Source organism: Trachypithecus francoisi, unplaced genomic scaffold, assembly GCF_009764315.1.
Source record: "Trachypithecus francoisi isolate TF-2019V2 unplaced genomic scaffold, Tfra_2.0 Lachesis_group14, whole genome shotgun sequence".
Taxonomy (NCBI): Eukaryota; Metazoa; Chordata; class Mammalia; order Primates; family Cercopithecidae; genus Trachypithecus; species Trachypithecus francoisi.
Window position 1 is genome coordinate 45,170,664 of NW_022681459.1, and position 19,824 is coordinate 45,190,487.

Here is a 19,824-nt window from a genome sequence, read left to right on the forward strand (position 1 = left end):
CTGGCAGCGCGGCTCCTGAGTAAGAGGGAGGATGCAGTCTAGGTTCTGAAGGCATTTTTAAGGTTGAGGCTGTCGGACATAAAACAGCTTTGAAACATTTTGTCGGCTGAACAAAGGGAACAGCACCGATTTGATGAGCCCCTTCAGTAGGCTGACCTTTTCCCCAGCACTGACACTGTTCACCCTCATAGACATTGCACAGGTGAATGCCTGTCCACTTAAAAGCAGGCAAAGAAGGACTGGAGAGGGTGAGTAGCTTTCCTGAGGTCACACAACAGAAAGGAAGACCAGAATTGTAACTCAAGCCTGACCAAACCCGAAAGCATCTTCCCAACCTCATCACTCTACGGTTCAGCTTTTGGGCAAATCTCTGGTGCTTAAGAGTGGACAAAGATCTTCCACCAAGAAGCTCAGGAAGCAGACAGAAAACGGGCCCAGTGGTGCGGTGGCTCACGCCTGTAATCCCAACACTTGTGGGAGACTGAGGCAGGAGGATCACTTGAGGTCAGGAGTTCCAGACCAGCCTGGCCAACATGGTGAAACCCCCGTCTCTACTAAAAATACAAAAATTAGCCAGGCTTGATGGTGGGCCACCTGCCATCTGAGCTACTCAGGAGGCTGAGGCAGGAGAATCGCTTGAGCCTGGGAGGCGGAGGTTGCAGTGAGCAGAGATCACACCACTGTACTCCAGCCTGGGCGACAGAGGAAGACCCTGTCTCAACAAAAAAGAAAAAAGGAAAAAAGGAAAGAAAACTGCATAAGCTCTGAATGTCTACAGCCTCTTGCCAAGTCACTTGCCCGAAGCCATAGTTTGGTCCCCTGGAACTCAAAGCCATGTCTTTTTAATCCTAGTCCATTTATCCCAGGGCACTTTTAGAACAGACAGGTCAAGCAGAGCTAAAGGGAAGAGTCTGGGTGTCAAAGTCAGACACACCCTCCAGTTCTGCTGAGTGACCTTGGGCAAGTAACTTGCCCTCTCTGGGCCTCAGAGCCCCCATCTGTGAAAGAAAATAATACCCTTTACCAAGAAGGATTGTGGGGAGCAACTCAGTTATTCAACTTACTCAGTTGTTCAGGCCTCCTATATGCAGGCACACGTTAGGACAGAGGTTCCCAAACTTTCTCAACTCACAATACCCTTGGTGTCACAGGAATTATTTCAGAGATTTCCTAGGCCAAAAAACCCAACAATTCCATTTATTAAACAGTTAGGTACAAACAACTGAATGAATAGTTATCTCTTCACAACGTAGTAGCCATTTGAAAAAGTAATGCACATACATTAAAAGAAAAATTTTTTTTTCATTATGAAATAATGACAATTGCTGGCCGGGTGCGGTGGCTCATGCCTGTAATCCTAGCGCTTCGGGAGGCTGAGGCGGGCGGATCACCCGAGGTCAGGAGTTCAAGACCAGCCTGGCCAACATAGTGAAACCCTGTCTCTACTAAAAATACAAAAATTAGCTGGGTGTGATGGCATGTGCCTATAATCCCAGCTACCCAGGAGGCTGAGGCAGGAAAATCGCTGGAACCCGGGAGACAGAGGTTGCAGTGAGCAGAGATCACGCCACTGCACTCCAGCCTGGGAGACAGAGCAAGACTTTGTCTCAAATAATAATAATAATAATAATAATGACAATTGCTGCTACGAGGATGTGTATTCCCGTTGGGCTGTGCAAAACTTCTCAAACGTTAGGATCAGATGGGACTTCACCACCCTAATTTCCTGTTACATGTTGATTTTGTCACAGTTCTTGCTTTTTAGCACGAGCACCACAAAAAAATCCAACTTTGCAATGATGGGTCATCATCGAAAAAAAGGTGGCGCAATATAATGTTTGAAACGGTGAACTGTCTCAAGCTGGTAGTTCACAAGGGTCCAACATATGATTGTGTTTCCTCAGAACTTTTTTTTTTTTTTTTTTGAGATGGAGTCTGGCTCTGTTGCCCAGGCTGGAGTGCAGTGGCGCGATCTCGGCTCACTGTAAGCTCCGCCTCCCGGGTTCACACCATTCTCCTGCCTCAGCCTCCTGAGTAGCTGGGACTACAGGCACCCGCCACCACGCCCGGCTAATTTTTTGTATTTTTAGTAGAGACGGGGTTTCACCGTGTTAGCCAGGATGGGCTTGATCTCCTGACCTTGTGATCCATCTACCTCGGCCTCCCAAAGTGCTGGGATTACAGGTGTGAGCCACCACGCCCGGCCCTCAGAACTTTTTAAAACTCCCACAGCACCCCAGTGAGTTCCTGGTGGCATCCTGGGTCACGTTGGTGCACAGTTTGGGAACCCTGGCACTAGCCCCTGGAAAAAACAGTAAAGTATAAACAGGTATGACCCACATTCTCATGGAACCTGGGGCCTATTTGGAAAGGAGGGTGGAGAGACAGGTCTATGAAGGAATCGTCAACATCACCTCCTCCAGGAAGTCCTCCCTGATTCCCTAGGCTGGGTTGTGTTTCTCTCCTCAGAATTCCCATGGAACCTACAGTGACATCTGTCACCACAGCTGCTGCAGTTTATTGAAATGATCTGGCCGGGCGCGGTGGCTCAAGCCTGTAATCCCAGCACTTTGGGAGGCCGAGACGGGCGGATCACGAGGTCAGGAGATCGAGACCATCCTGGCTAACACAGTGAAACTCCCTCTCTACTAAAAATACAAAAACTAGCCGGGCGAGGTGGCGGGCGCCTGTAGTCGCAGCTACTGGGGAGACTGAGGCAGGAGAATGGCGTAAACCTGGGAGGTGGAGCTTGCAGTGAGCTGAGATCCGGCCACTGCACTCCAGTGCGGGCGACAGAGCGAGACTCCGCCTCAAAAAAAAAAGAAAGAAATGATCTGCTTATATATTTGTAGAATCACATTCCCTAGAGTAAGAAAGGGAAAATATTTTTAAAAATATATAGAATCAAACACATAACTCATTTGCTAGGATTGACTCCAGTTGATCCTTGAATCCCTCAGGCCCAGGAGGCTCAATAAACGATGTTACTATTACTGTTGCTGATATTGTTAGCAAAACGAATGTGGTCTTTATCACACCTCCACTTTGCTGCAACTTCCCCTCTTTGGTAGGGACGTGGTGGACGACTCCTGAGGTACCCATCCCAGAGACATAAACCACACCACCAAAAGTAACAAGAATCTGACAAATCCAGCGAGGGTTTTATGGGTGGCTCTCCAGGAGTCACTCAGCTTGCTTAAAAGACAGCGATTCCCCGGGAAGGCCCTCGTTCATCACAGCCCTGAGCCCAGAACACCTGGGATACGAGACGTAGGGATTTCCCAGCCCGGACAGAGCCCACAGGTGCTGTGGCCAGACTGTGGCCACGGTAGGAACTTCTACTGTTGAGCCGTCTCCTGTGGCCACATCTTGACCAGCATGTCCAGTGTTAGCTGAGTGCCCGTCCTCATTTAGAGATCTCTGTCTCTGGGAAAGCGGTCTCTCAGAGAAACCCGTGATAACCTAGGGGATTTGGGTAAAAGAAGGGCCTTTTGTTAGAGCAGAACCATTACATGGACAGCACTCAAAACCAGCACGTCTAGGTTTGTACCCCAGCCCTGCCTCTTACAAGCACCAAGACTTTATGCAAGCCAGCTTTCTCATCAGAAAGATTGAAACATGAACAAGACAATCATAAATATAAAGTCTTTTAATGAATGGTGTGCCTGGCACATAGCAAGTCTTCAGTTAACATTGGCTGCTAATCACCACTCTGTTTCTAAGCTCCACTACTTGTAGGGTATATTGCAAACCATTTGTAACTATTACTAGGGGATTGCTTTCGAGCATTTTGTTCAAATGTGCTCCAGAAATGTACATTTTCTCCTATTGTTAAAGAGAGAGGAAAATGGAAAAAGAAAATAGAAATGAGGATAGGTTGGTGATTAGATCTATAAGGCCATCGGTCCAATTCATTTGCATTCCTGGGAGAGAACGGCTGGAGTTACACCAGTTGCAACCCGAGTTGTTTAAAACATTCGACCAGTGGTTTTCAACCAGAGGCGATTTTGCTTCCCAGGGGATATGTGTCAATACAATTTCTAGAGAAATTATGAGTTGTCACAACTTGTCAAGGAAGAGGGGTGCTACCGGCTTCTAGCAGATCAGGGTCCGGGATGCTGTTCAATATCCTCCAGTGCCCAGGACAGCCCCCACCACAAAGAATTATCCATTCCAAATGTAAACCCTAAGTTGAGAAAACCTGCCTTAGATGATCTTATTTCAAAGTGTGACAACATGTCACTGCTCAGCCATGTATCAGCTAAGATCCAGCCTGTTTATGGGCAGGAAAAATGGGGTCCGGAGACATAAGCAACTCACTCAAAGTGGTGCAGCAGACACAGGCTTCCAGTTTCAAATTCAAGCTCCTATTCCTTTCACTCTTCTGCCATCTTCTAGGCACTGAAGATACACACAAATGCCTTCCAAGAGCTGGTTCCTGCTGGGGAAAAATTCCATATGACATTGTTTTCAAACTCTTACTGAGGACTGGGTCAAAATCGAATCAAGCTGACTTGAAAGCTAGAGAATCCTCAGCTCAATTCGCAGCTCAGCCACTTCCTGTTTGAGGGGAATTTTCACCAGTGAGTTCTACCTGAGCCTCAGTTTTCTCATCTGTAAAATGGTTGCATGGTGCAGTGGTTAAGACCGGATTTGGACCACCTGGATTTGAGTCTTATTTATACCACTAATTAGCCTGTGACCTTTGACTTGTTACCCAACAGTTCTGTGCTCCATTTGCCTTGGATATAAAATGGGGATGATGACCAGGCATGATGGCTCACACCCGTAATCTCAGCACCTTGAAAGAACGAGACAGGAGGATCACTTGAGGCCAGGAGTCCAAGACCAGCCTTGGTAACCTCAGGGTCCTCGGGACCCTGTCTTCATAAAAAAAATTTAAATTAGCCAGGCATGGTGGTGCACACCAGTGTTCCCAGCTACTCGGTAGGCTAAAGTGGGAGGATCACTTGAGAGGGAGGTCAAGGCTGAAATGAGCTGTGTTCATGCCACTGCACTCCAGCCTGGGTGAAAGAGTGAGACCCTGTCTCAAAAATAAAAATAAAATGAATTAGGAATGAAGATATAACATCTGTGTCTTATGGTTGTTGTGATAACTAAATGAGTTCATAGATATAAAACACTCAGAATGGAATCTGGCTCAGAGAATGCACTCAGTAAATATTGTAAATGTTGGCTGTTTTGGTCATGAATGTTATTACCTTCAAGGACTTTGCAGGAGGATTAGAAATAATATATGCAAATCATCTAATACAGAATGGTTGTGCAAATATTTTGGAAATTAATTAAATGATGAGTTAATATGTTAACCATGCCAGGATACCAAAGCAGTGGTGCTGAGCCCTTGCCAAACTTTAAAATCGCCTGGAGAGTTTTAAAAAGAATCCTCTGGGTGACTAATTAAATTAAAATACCGTAGGGGGCAGAGCCAGGGCACAGGATAACCCAAGGCCACTCTAGCAACTTAGCCTGGGGGTCCTGCTCCTAGGTCAGCTGTCAATATCCTCCTTTACAAATCCAGGTCTAATGATTTATACTTTATCCACCCTCTACCTCCCCAGGGCGAGGACAGTGTTTAGCACTGATTTGGTACCAGGAGATACTTGTGGAATACATAGAGGATTGAATTAGTGTTAAGTTACTCGAAGGAAGGCACCATGTTCACCTTGCTCATCATTGTATGCCCAGCGCATACAATGCCTGGCACACAGAAGGTGTCCAATAAATATGTGTTGTATTAATTAATCTGTTAATTTATCAAAGAAAAATTCCAGGGAAAGGTTCATGGGGGAATTCTTTTGTGTTGCTACTGCCACCTGCTGGTCATTTTGCTGCACTGCAGGTAATACAATAGGGATTTGTGTTCTCTGAAAGGAGCCACCAATGTCAACAAGAAAAAGCCTCCCCCACCAGGGGGAGGGAAAGTGAGGCTTCTCCTCTGCGCTTTCCCCAGCACAATTGAGATCACACTGGGTTGCAATGACCCGATAACTGTTCTCTGTTCCCCACTCGACTGAGTTCTGGGAGAACAGAAACCATGATTCTCTAATTCACTACTTCATACCCAGCTCCTAGCACAGGGATGGAATGTTGGAGGAACAGAGTCTACAGTCTAAAAAAAACAAAAACAAAAAAATCGGAGAGTGTATTCTGGACTCTAGGAGTTCAAAAACTATAAAGTGTAGTGCACCGGGCTGCATTTCCCAAGGAGTAGGAGTATTAGATACGTTACGGGAGTACTCACGCGGCTTTAAACAGTGTCCTGATGAACTTTTTGTGAGTCGTTTGGCTTAGAAAATTAGAAAAATTAAAACTGACATGTGAAGCCTCTGATTATAAGACTATTATTATTTAGAGTGAGGCTAAATTATATAGTGCAATCTAAATAGAAAAACAAGTCAATAGAAATTTACAAAAATATATTAAAGAGGACAGGTGTGGTGGCTCACGCCTGTAATCCCAGCACTTTGGGAGGCTGCGGTGGATGGATCACTTGAGGTCAAGAGTTCGAGACCAGCCTGGCCAAAATGGTGGAACCCTGTCTGTACTAAAAATACAAAAAAAAAAAAAAAAATTAGCTAGGCGTGGTGGCACATGACTGTAGTCCCAGCTACTCAGGAGGCAGAGGCAGGAAAATCGCTTGGACCCAGAAGGCTGAGGTTGCAGTGAGCTGAGATCATGCCACTGCACTACATCTTGAGTGACAGAGTGAGACTCCATCTCTCTTTTTCTCTCTCTCTCCATATATATATATACACACACATATATATGTGTATATATACGTATTAAGTCAACAACAGTACAATTGGTATGAAAATATGACAAGAGTTATAAAAGTCATAAAAATAATCAGTGTGTATTGGGTGCTCACTATATGCTGCCCATCTCATGTGCATGAGCTTATTTAATTCTCATAAAAACGCCATGAGATGGCCCATTTTCAAGATGAGGAAATTGAGGCTCAGAGAGGAAATTGAGGCTCAGAGAGGTCAGTTGTGCTCACAGACGTACAACTAGGATCTGAATCCTGAGCCCTTGGACACTTGAGCCCAAGCGCTTCTACTCTGCAATTTGCCTTTAAATGAAACCATGTGAGGTCTTTCAAGAAACATTTATTGGGCTCCTATCCTGTACCAGGCTGCCAAGGATGCAGCAGTGAGCTCAGCTGGGTTGAGGACCAAAGACTTCCTAAGGATATTTTCAGAGGAATCATTAGAACATGAATGGCACTGGGTTTATAATGTATAAACATTCATTATACCATCTATGTTTATTGTAAAATAATGCAGACCCACCCTGCATTAAAAAAAAAAATACAACAAAGCACAGGCTGTGAAAATAAACATAAAATTCTCCCTTCCTACAGCCCATCCCCAAGGCACGCTCTGCAGGGTTAATGATCCCTTGCCAGCCCTTTTAGGTCTCGTCCATGAACACATAATAGAGTGCTGCCTTGGAGCGAGCCCCATGATTGATCTAAGCAAGGCTTTGTGATTTGACTCTGGGCTCAGACACAGAAGCATTGGCTGCATATCCATCCTGCTCTGCAATGCCGGGGGTAAACTTCAAGTATACAAATGACCTTCAATTAGTGGAAGGATTAGCCTTGGCCAAGTGTCAGCTGAACCACTTATTGCCTCATCTCTGGGAATCTTGTGGAAAGGGAAGTACATTCAGCATCTCTGCCTCTCTCGCTCAACTATTCCAACAGCCCCTTCCCTTGGCTGCATTAGCGGTCTTCTCCAGCCAGCCAGGGTCTTCTGAGTTTCTCTCTTCTATGGCACCTGCCATTTTTAATTACATTGTCCATTTACACATTTGCTTGGCCCCTTAGAGCATGCAGACCATGAGCTTTAGAGGGCAGGAATGGTGTCTGATTCACCTCCTTACCCCATTGCTGGATGCATTGCTGGGCATGAAGTAAGCACTCATGAGATATTTTCTGAATAAATGCATGGGTGCTCGCCAGAGCTATCTATGGTGTCATCCAAGACGCAACTCCAGCTGCACAGTGACCTGGAAAGTCTCTTTCCACAGGCTGACTTCTGGGCTAGATTTCAAGGGTGGGAAGGAAACAGTTCATAAGCTCCAGTGAAGACTGCTATTGACATATAAAGGAAAACCCTTCAACCTCAAGAGTAGAAGCCAGATTCCTACCCATCTACCCACTGGAGGAGATCAAAGCCCTGATTCTTCATGTGTGGTGATTACTGTGACTAAAGCATACTCATCAATTGATTCATTGATCTTTTCATGGGAAAAGTGATACATTTAAATGCCTACAAGGCCAGGCAATAGGGAGTGGCAGAGATTGGGGCCAAAGTAAAGAATATTCCTGGTCTAACAGGGAAAGCCAGTTCTCAACTCCAGCCAGTCATTGCCATGTAACTATGTGAACCCAGTATTGCCCAATCTTCTAATGTTTCAGAAGAATCCAGAAATCTAAGTTATTATTTGAAATCTCCTAATTTGTGAAAGCTCGGTAACTATTGTTTTAGTTGACACTGCTCAAGCTAAGTAGAGCCCAGATGTAAGTCATGTTCACAGAGAAAAGGGTTCTAGCTGGGACCTATATTGTACTGTGTGCCTTGAACCACAAGTACCATAGGACCAGGGATTGTATCTGTTTTATTCACCTCTGTGTCCTCAGTACTACTTATGTTGTTGGCACGTAGTAATTGCTCAATAAACATTATTTGAGTAAATAAAGGAATGCTTTCTGTGAACCAGGCATTGTACTGGGTATGAGCATAATACGAGTTTTAAGCCTGAGAAAGAGGTGCCAGAAAAGATTCTAAGTTATGATGGTGATAAGACAGAGTTCCCACCTGCCTTTGGGTAGCAATCTGGGTCTTGAAGGGATGCTTGAGATTCATCTTGCAAAATAAGATGCTTCAAACAACACATGTTTATTATCTGACAGTTTCTATGGGTCAGAAATCTGGGCACAGCTTAACATGTACACCCATGTTCATAGCAGTATTGTTCAGAGTAGCCAAAAGGGGAAGCTACCCAAGTGTCCATCGATGGATGAACAAAAATCAAAATGTGGCACCTGCCTACAATGGAATATTAGTCAGCCTTGAAAAGGAAGAAAATTTTTGACACATCTTACAACCTAGATGAACTTTGAGGACATTACGCTAAGTGAAAAAAGCCAGTCCCAGAAGGCAAATACGATTTGATCCCACTTACAAGCGACAACTAGAGCTGTCAACTTCATAGAGACAGAAAGTAGAATGGGGGGGATACCAGGGACTAGGGATAAGTTGTTTAATGCATATAGAGTGTAAGATTCGCAAGATGAAAAGAGTTCTGGACATAAGTTGCCCAAGAATGTAAAAGTACACTAACCTACTGGACCGTGCACTTAAAATGGTTAAGATGGTCAGTTTTATGTTATGTGGATTTTACTACAATTTAAAATTTTTTAAATAATAAAGTTTATAATGTTTTAGGATTTGTAGTCCTGTGTGTGAAGCAATTTGCTAGCTGTCCATTCCATCCAGGTGCTGAAAAAGGACTAGATTTCACTTGGGGCCTGAAATGGGTTAAACCTGCAGGTTCAACTCTCCAATAAATACTGTGATCCCAGCATCTTGGGTGGCTGAGGCAGGAGGATTGTTTGAGCCCAGGAGTTTGAGACCAGTTTGGGAGGCATAGCAAGGCGCTGTCTCTACTAAAAAAAAAAAAAAAAAAAAGACAAATGTGGCCGGACACACCCTTAGTCCCAGCTACTCAGAAGGCTTAAGCAGGGGAATTGCTTGACCCTGGGAGGTTGACGCTGCAGTGAGCCAGGGTTGCACCACTGCACTCCAGCCTGGGTGTCTTAGGCTACCGGGGGCTTTGTGTCTGCAGCTGAAGAGAGTAGTCACCAGATGGCAGTGTGGGCTTATTTTTAATAGTTGGGGCCTTTTATTGCATTCCTACTAAATCCCAGGCCCTGAGCTTCAAGCTTGCTCTGACAGGCTCATCTCCAGTGAAACAGATAAATAATTCAGTACAATACAGTGCATGCAGTGCTGGAAAAACTAAGAAGACTGACGACTCAGTTGATGGTAAGAGGCATCAAGGAAGGCTTCCTGGAGAAGGAGAAATGAAGACTGAGTGTTGAAAGACAAGACCTAGTCATGATGGATGCACAGGTTAGGTGTCAGGTGAAAAGCAAGGAGAAGACTTCATAATTAAACACCCTCACTGTCCATCATTTACTAAGCAGCTATGACATGCCAAAAACATCTTAAGCATTTCTTTATTTATCTATTTTAGTCCTCCAAATGCCTATAAGATAGATAATACTTTGATCATCATTATGCTAATGGTGAAACTAAGGATCAGAAACGTTATGCCACTTGCTGGCGATCGCACAGCTAATAAGTAACAGAACTCGTATTTTTTTTTTTTTTCTTTGAGACGGAGTCTCGCTCTGTCGCCCAGGCTGGAGTGCAGTGGCCGGATCTCGGCTCACTGCAAGCTCCGCCTCCCGGGTTCACACCATTCTCCTGCCTCAGCCTCCCGAGTGGCTGGGACTACAGGCACCCGCCACCTCGCCCAGCTAGTTTTTTGTATTTTTTAGTAGAGACGGGGTTTCACCATGTTAGCCAGGATGGTCTCGATCTGCTGACCTTGTGATCCACCCGTCTCGGCCTCCCAAAGTGCTGGGATTACAGGCTTGAGCCACTGTGCCCGGCCAGAACTCATATTTTAACCTTGATTCCACAGCCAACTTCATTCTACCTTGCCCATAGGTAGTCTGTGCCCAGAGGTGAAAGACAGAAAGGAGAGTTTGAGAAATAGAAAACAGTCTGACGCGAGGTGGTGATGCAGACAGAGGATGCTGGCAAGGCTGACCAAAGCTAGATCACACAGGTTCTGAGCAGGACTCCCCAAAGATGTGTATCATCTCATCAGAGCTCCTTCTGGCTTGCATTTCAGCGGAGGAGTCCCTGGCATGTGACAACCCAGGGCTGCCTGAAAATGGATACCAAATCCTGTACAAGCGACTCTACCTGCCAGGAGAGTCCCTCACTTTCATGTGTTACGAAGGCTTTGAGCTCATGGGCGAAGTGACCATCCGCTGCATCCTGGGACAGCCATCCCACTGGAACGGGCCCCTGCCCGTGTGTAAAGGTAAAGAAACCTACGCACCACACAGGGTCCACGGGGCCTGGAGACGTCAGGATTGGCTCACAGGAGTTCTGAACTTGCTCTAAAAAGTTGGACTAGGAGTTCGAGACCAGCCTAGGGAACATAGTGAGACCCCCATCTCTATAAAAAAAAAAAAGTAGTTGGGCACACACCTGTAGTCCCAGCTACTCGGGAGGCTGAGATGGGAGGATCACCTGAGCCTAGGAGGTCAAGGTTGCAGTGAGCCTTGATCATGCCATTGCACTCCAGCCTGGACATAGCAAGACTCTATCTCAAAAAAATTAAATTTTAAAATAATAAAAAGCTGAGCTACTGTACTTCATTAAATCTAAGATGTCACCATTACTTTTTGCACCACTAAAAAAGAAAAAACAAAATGCTGCCAATTACACTATGACACAATGTCTTCTCCTGGCTTAGAATTTTTATTTTTACTTAATAAAGGAGCTTTTGGCCAGGCACAGTGGCTCACGCCTGTAATCCCAACACTTTGGGAGGCCAAGGCAGGCAGATCACTTGAGGTCAGGAGTTCAAGACCAGCCTGGCCAACATGGTGAAACCCCATCTCTACTAAAAATACAAAAAATTAGCTTGGCATAGTGGTGCATGCCTGAAGTTACTCGGGAGGCTGAGGCAGGAGAATCACTTGAACGGGCGGCGAAGGTTGCAGTGAGCTGAGATCATGCCACTGCACTCCAGCCTGGAATGACACAGTGAGATTCTATCTAAAAATAAAAATAAATAAGTAAATAAATAAATAAATAGGTCTTTAAGCGTTAAGCTTTTTATCATATATCACAATTATGAAAATGTTGAAATGAAAATATAAGCAGCCCAGGCGCAGTGGCTCACACCTGTAATCCCAGCATTTTGGGAAGTTGAGGTGGGAGGATTGCTTGAGCCCAGGAGTTCAAGACCAACCTGGGGTAACATGGTAAACCATTTCTACAAAATAATAATATAATAATACAAAAATTAACCTGACGTGGTGACATGTGCCTGTAGTCCCAGCTACTTGGGAGGCTACGGTGGGAGGATCACTTGAGCCCAGGAGACAGAGGTTAAAATGAGCTGTGATCACGCTACTACACTCCAGCCTGAGTAACAGACTGAGACTCTGTCTCAAACAAACAAACAAAATGCAAGCAAAATAAACTGGTTCCAATGTATTTAAAAGTTCCCTACCTTCAAAGTCTGGCACTTTTGGTTTTCTAAATTATTACTAAATTTTTTTGTAGAGACAGGGTCTTGCTATGTTGCCCAGGCTGGCCTAGAACTCCTGACCTCAGCGATCCTCCCTCCTCTGCCTCTGAGTAGCTGGGATTGCAGGTATGAGCCACCACACCCAGCTGTAGAATCATTTTTTACTCCAGGTCTTCAACATCCTATTTTTCCACTCAATATTGCTCCTGTTGAATGTCATTCTGTACTAAAATATATATACATTTACATACATACATGTATATGTATACATATACATACATATGTGTACATATATCTATATATGTATATATTGCTCCTGTCCCATTAAAGCATCAGGGATGCAGAATTCAGTAGGAATGTCCATAACGAACTAAAGTCTTTGATACGAGGGGCTTGCAGTTACATTGAGGCAGGGCTGGGACGAGGTTGAGGCAAGAGAGGTGCCTGAGGCGAAAAATGTAAGGAGGTGACCAAGTGTCCCATAGAACAGCCTGTAAAAAAGAGTCTCCGTACATTTCTCGCCCTAGACGCCTCTCGCCTTGCCCTAGTCCCAGCCCTGTGAACCAGCCTGGTTTTTGTTTATTTGTTTGTTTGTTTGTTTGTTTGTTTTCGTTTGTTTGTTTGTTTGTTTGGAAACAGGGTCTTGCTCTGTTGCACAGGCTGGAATGCAGTGGCGTGATCATGACTCACTGCAGCCTCAATCTCCTGGGCTCAAGCAATCCTCCCACTTCAGCCTCCCGAGTGGCTGGAACCACAAGTACACGCCACCATGCCCAGCTAAATTTTTTTACTTTTGTAGAGATGGGGATCTCGCTATGTTGCCCAGGCTGGTCTCTACTCCTGGCCTTAAGCGATCCTCCCACCTCGGCCTCCCAAAGTACTGGGATTACCACGTCCGACCTCTGCCTGCTTTTGACCCCTGCTTAGAGAACACTGCTTAATTATTCCCCACCTCTTGCACCGCCTTCTCACAACCAATTAGTTCCCATGGGTTAGGAGTGTTCTCCCACTGCCTACGAGGTGATCTCCCAGGGTGCTGCCTGGCATTCTGCAAACCCTGACACTCTTACGCCCCACGTTTGTGCACACGGCGAATCATGAGCGCCACCTGGTGGCAGTTATTATTACACACTATTGCTTTTAGCCTCGACCCGACCTCCCAGATGGTGAAGTGAGAAAATTGCATCTTAGAATCCATTGAACACTCATCACTAAAATTAAGTTGTAACACACTGAGTAAAATTTGGATTCGTTTATCTGGATCTTTGAAGTGCACAGTCAGTAATAGTAACGGAAATATGTTCAGTGTTTTAGGCCAGTGGATCTTAAACTTTATTGCATTAATGCCCCTTTAAGAATCAGGCAAAAGGCACTGAATTTGCCCTCCAGAAGGAACAGAAGCATGAAGTTTTATGTCTCTACTTGGGAGCCCGTAACTCCAGTGGATCCCCAAATGCCTTATTCATGAACCCCAGCTCTGAGACTTAAAACTGCTTTCCCAGCTAGTTTGTCCACTCTGAGGTATATTTCCAAAAGAAGTGAAAACAGGTGTTTAAACAAACACTGTCTATGAATGTTTATAGCAGCACTATTCACAATAGCCACAAGATGGAAACAGCCGAAATGCCCCTCAACTGATGAATGGATAAACAAAAGTGTGGCAGAAAAAAGGGAATATTATTCAGCCAGAAAAAATATTGACACATGCCACAACAAAGATGAACCTCAAAGCCATTATGTTAAGTGAAGGAAGCCAGACACAAAAGGTCACATGTTTTAGGATTCTGTTTATAGGAAACATCTAGAATGGGTAAATCCATAGAGACAGAAAGCAGAGTCGTGGTTGTCTAGGGACTGCTTAATGAGTATGGGGCTTGTTTTGGAGATGATGAACACGTTTCGGAACTAGACAGAGGTCATGGTTGTGCAACATTGTGGATGTGCTAAATGCCCCTGAATTGTTAACATTTTAAAATGGTTAATTTTATGTTATGTGAATTTTATCTACCTAAAAAAAAAAATCCCCTGAATCACCTCATTTAAGTCTTATGACCACTAAGATAGGTGAGTCATCTTACCTGTTTTACAGATGTAGAAGGAGAAGCTCAGAGAAGTTAAGTGACTTTCCCAAAGTCACACAGCTAGTACAAGACAAAGCTAGGACTTGAACCCGCATCTCGTGACTGTAAATTTCCCACCTTCAGGGCTACTAAGAAAGACCCCCAACCAGCCAATCACCGCAGCATGGAAACCTAGGTGTGTTCACACATTCCCAAATCTACCCCAGATCTCCCAAACCAAAATCATTGAGAGGCAGGCCTGGAATAAACATTTTAACAAGCTCTCAAATGCACTTTGAATTTGAGAACCATTTAAGGCCGTGATTTCCAAACATTTAGTGCAAACATAAACGGAGTCCTGAGCCCTTTCCACTGAGATTCTGATTCACTGGGTCTGAACAAGGACCCAGGGACCAGTTTAACCACACAGGTGAATTGTGTCATCAGCCGGCCAAGTATGGGAAACACTAGCATAAGGGATGCAATTTAATCTTAACGGGTATCAAGCAGGGGCTCATCACATGAGTGACAATGACTTATATAAGCAGTTCTGGGTTTTTTTTTTTTTTTTTTTTTTTTGAGACGGAGTCTCGCTCTGTTGCCCAGGCTGGAGTGCAGTGGTTGGATCTCAGCTCCCTGCAAGCTCCGCCTCCCGGGTTTACGCCATTCTCCTCCCTCAGCCTCCTGAGTAGCTGGGACTACAGGCGCCCGCCACTTCGCCCGGCTAGTTTTTTTTTATTTTATTTTTTAGTAGAGACGGGGTTTCACCGTGTTAGCCAGGATGGTCTCGATCTCTTGACCTCGTGATCCGCTCGTCTCGGCCTCCCAAAGTGCTGGGATTACAGGCTTGAGCCACCGCGCCCGGCTTTTTTTTTTTTTTTTTTTTTTTTTAGACGGAGTCTCGCTCTGTCGCCCAGGCTGGAGTGCAGTGGCGCGATCTCGGCTCACTGCAAGCTCCGCCTCCCGGATTCACGCCATTCTCCTGCCTCAGCCTCCCGAGTATCTGGGACTACAGGCGCCCGCCACCACGGCCGGCTAATTTTTTGTATTTTTAGTAGAGACGGGGTTTCACCCTGTTAGCCAGGATAGTGTCAATCTCCTGACCTCGTGATCCACCCGCCTCAACCTCCCAAAGTGCTGGGATTACAGGCGTGAGCCACTGCGCCCGGCCTGAATTTATTTTTGATAGTACGGGAAACCTGCTTTGTAGAGCTTAAGTACGGGGAAATTACTGAGTAAAGATTGCCTGTAAACCCTGTAACTGTCATATGGGCATTAATTGAAGTTAATTTGACATTGTTGATGAGTTTTCTGCAGGGGAGAAAACAGCAGGATTTGTTTTTTAATGAACCTTGGGTGGGCGCGGTGGCTCAGCCTGTAATCCCAGCACTTTGAGAGGAGGAGGCGGGTGGATCACGAGGTCAGGAGATCGAGACCATACTGGCTAACACAGTGAAACCCCGTCTCTACTAAAAATTAAAAAAATTAGCCGGGTGTGGTGGCGGGTGCATGTAGTCCCAGCTACTTAGGAGGCTGAGGCAGGAGAATGGCGTGAATCTGGGAGGCAGAGCTTGCAGTGAGCGGAGGTTGCGCCACTGCACTCCAGCCCGGGGGACCTCTGTCTCAAAGAAAAAAAAAAAAACCAAGATAAGAAAACCATGAAAAGGGCCACTCTGGCCTGGACAACGTGTTTGTATCTGCCACGTGGCTTTTTAAATTCTTCTTGGTTTAATTACAAAGGTATCTCATGGAACAAGTAGAAGAAATCAGAGTTTCAAATGGAAGGAGCAGAGTTTTCCTCTCTCCTCCATCCCTTTCTTTCTTCTGTGGAAGGCAGTGCTGATCACCTGAATTTCCAGTGTCACACCTTTCCCTAGGCTTGTACACGTAGAAATACTTGGAAAGAGAGAGGGATGTTTGTTTTGTTTTATAGAAAAAAAAAAAAAAAAAGCCTGGGTGTGGTAGCTTACACCTGTAATCCCAGTACTTTGGGAGCCAAGTGGGGAAGATCACTTAAGCCTGGGAGTTTGAGACCAGCCTAGGCAAAATAGTGGGACCTCATCTCTACAAAAAAATCAAAAAAATTAGCCGGGCACGGTGACACGCTCCTGTAGTCCCAACTACATGGGAAGCTGAGGCAGGAGTATTGCTTGAGCCCAGGAGGTTGAGGCTGCAATGAGCCATGACTGCACCACTGCACTCCAGCCTGGGAAAGGGAGCAAGACCCTGTATCAAAAGAAAAAAAAGGAAGGGGGGTCCATATCATGCTGTACTCTGTGTTTTACTTATTACAAATGTAGCGCCATGTGTTTTTTTTTAATTGCCACCCATCATTCCACACTTTGCCTGTTCCCCAGTGCATTCAGCCCTTCCTCTGTTGATGGAGACATCAGTTCTCTTCCAGTTTTTTGTTTGTTTTGTTTTGCAAAAACATTCTTGCCCATGAATCCTTGGATGCTGGCACTTTTCATCCTTCAGGACAGATTCCTCAAAGCAGGATTGATGGTGTGGGCAAAGGCCTGTGGATACTGAGAGTTGTCCTGGATGTCACCAAATCGTTGCCCGCAATTGGAGCAATCCACGCTCACCAACGACATGTAATAATGTCCATTTCTCCACATCCTCACCAGCACTGTATGTTTTCAATTTTTTTTTTAAATGCTACCAAACTGGTAGGAAAATAAAACTACCATCAGAATATACACAAATGTAGCCGGGCATGGTAGTGTGCACCTGTAATCCCAGCTACTTGGAGACTGAAGTAGGAGAATTGCTTGAAACCAGGAGTCTGAGGTTGTTGTGAGCTGAGATCGCACCACTGCACTCCAGCCTGGGTGACAGAGCAAGACTCTGTAAAAAAAAAAAATATATATATATATATATACACACACACACACACAAATGACCAAAAACAAAGAAAAAAAAAAAAAAAAACAGGAAAAGATAAAAAGAGGCTCCATTTTGCAGATGATCCCTGAAACCTCTCTTTTCTATGGGCTAGTATCCCTAGAAGCCCCACAAGGTGCACCAGCTCACTGCTTTCTCCCACAACTGTGATGGAATTGCTAGCAGAAAAGGCTCTGGGGAGACCTCTGCACCTTTCTTCCCTCCCCATTTCCACTCCTGAGATCCGTCCCACCACCAACTCTGTAAGGAAATGATAAATCACTTCCTCTTCAGAAAAAGAAACTGGGATGCATGACATTGTGGTCTGCAGGAGGGGAAGCAGCTCAATGCCAATGGGAGGCCACCTGACCGGGACGTGGCCCCCCCAGGCTCCAGCCCGGTTCTGCTGTGGACCACCTGTGTGACCTTGAGTGAGCTCCCCCTCCCTCTCTGACCTTGGTTTCCCTTTTTGTGAACTAACTGGGGGAGCCCAGATCAGAGTTTCTAAAGAGGAGCCAGTGAGCCCACTGGATGCATCAGAACTGCTGGGGCATTGGTGAGACCTGCAGAGGTCCACCCCTGAGAATACTGCCCTGGCAAGTCCCAGGAATGGCCCAGGAATCTGCATTTAACATGCCCCCTGCGGTCCATGAGCACAGGGCTCCAAGGGACACAAGAGTCAATGCCTCCTCCCAGTTCTAGGATTCCATGGACATTCACGCACTCCCACTCAGCCGCGGTGCAACTCACATCTTGGGGCGGGACCATCTGCTTCAATCTTTCCATTTTCTTGATGCCAAAGCTGCAGAGATGTGTGCACTTAGTTAGCCAGCTAGCTTTTCAGCTGGTTTTGTTGTCATGGTGTGATGATGGCGTAAACCAGAGAGTGACTTTAACCAAGGCATGGATTAGGATGTCATGGGATTGGAGACATGAGTATAGCTGAGCCTTTGGTGGCCACTCTCTCCTATCCCCTAATGCTGCAATTTTTTCATCAAAGTCCTTCACGCTGGGGTTTTGCATTCCTGTAATAAACATCCATCCTTGTTGGTATTTTTTTGTGCTCAGCTACCACGATGACTGATGACAAAGATGGGGTGCCAGTCCCCATCATCTTGAATCTCCAGAGAAGTTTTACAGAAAATATAAATGATTAAAAATAGTTTCTGCAGTCAGCAGAGACTGTGCGCCACTGCACTCCAGCCTGGGCGACAGAGCGAGATTCCGTCTCAAAAAAAAAAAAAAAAAAAAAAAATAGTTTCACATGGGATACAAAGCCTCATCAAATAAAAAGGAATAAAAATGAAATTAGAGAGGTGTACATAGATAGTCTTCCAAACAGGAAAACAGTTCCATCTCTGGCTGGATTTTGTATAAAGGTCTTGGGCCTCGCAATCCATTCGTGCTTTGCCCCACGTGAAAATGATGAAAAGACCCTAACCACATGATTGACAGCAGAAACCAGAGCGCTTGAGCAGCCCAGATGGAAATCCTGCCTCCATCACTGAGAAGCTGTGTGATGTCAGAGAAGTCGCTTCGCTTCTCTGAACCTCTGTTTGCTCATCTGTAAAATGGGGATGACAATAGCGTTGACCTAACAAGATTGTCGTGAGGGTTAAATGAGCAAATGTATATAGAGTTCTTGGCACAGTTTTGGACACGCGGTGAGTGTTCAGTAATTATTCACTATCACTGTTGTTGACATTGGGTCTTGTCTATCTCATCTTCTCTTGGGAACTTAGGAAGTGAAGAGTCCCCAGGCACGTTCACTGATTATAGTGGCCCAAGACAAGTCAAAACATAACACTAACTTCACTAAAGCATGGCATGGGCTTTTGCATCTAATTTTTTGGCCTCATTTCATGCAAATGAAGTGAATTCACTTTACATTGACCAATGCTTCCTGATTTCTCTTTCAGTTAATCAAGACAGTTTTGAACATGCTTTAGAAGGTGAGTTCCAGAATGAAAAAAAAAAAGTTTAATAAATCAAACTAATAGCACACAAAACAAGGGCAGGTCTTTGAATATCTTTATTTAGACACTTAAAAAAAAAATAACTTCTACCTTCACACTGCCAAAGATAATTTTAAAATAATATTGTAAGGGAAAAAAAATTATGGGATTTGCAAGTCAGGATCCTACGAGTAACCTGAAAGGGATTTGACAGCTGTTCTCTACATGGTAACAGCAATGAGATAAGGAAAGCTCAGAGCCCATAAGCCTGAGAAAGGCATAACCCAATTGTGAAACTTTTCATGATGCCATTCTAGAAAGGGAACTAAATCCAGTGACGTGTCACCTTCCGTGCTGAGAGTCCTCCCCTGGTTTCCAGAGAGAAGAGTTTGCCCTGGAAGCATTCAATGGTCCATTTTTCCCTGAGTCTTTTTTCCCCTCAACATACCCACCCCTTCTCCCATGTCCCCTTACTTCAGCTCTCCTTTTATTAGAAATTCCCAACTGAGACTTATTCATGAGGAGCAGATGTTAAAATCTATCCAGGATTT

At 45.1% G+C, this 19,824-nt stretch overlaps 1 protein-coding gene across 6 annotated transcripts in view; it reads left to right on the forward strand.

Moving 5' to 3' along the window:
- Positions 1-19,824, forward strand: part of SEZ6L (seizure related 6 homolog like) — a 218,526-nt gene that overhangs the window by 188,873 nt on the left and 9,829 nt on the right. For 4 of the 6 annotated variants that reach the window (XM_033233061.1, XM_033233062.1, XM_033233064.1 and 1 more), the window contains 2 exons: positions 10,957-11,151; positions 19,238-19,270. In XM_033233061.1, the coding sequence (XP_033088952.1) occupies positions 10,957-11,151; positions 19,238-19,270 (228 nt within the window). The remainder of the gene's footprint in view (positions 1-10,956; positions 11,152-19,237; positions 19,271-19,824) is intronic. The other 2 variants (XM_033233063.1, XM_033233065.1) reach the window with 1 other exon arrangement.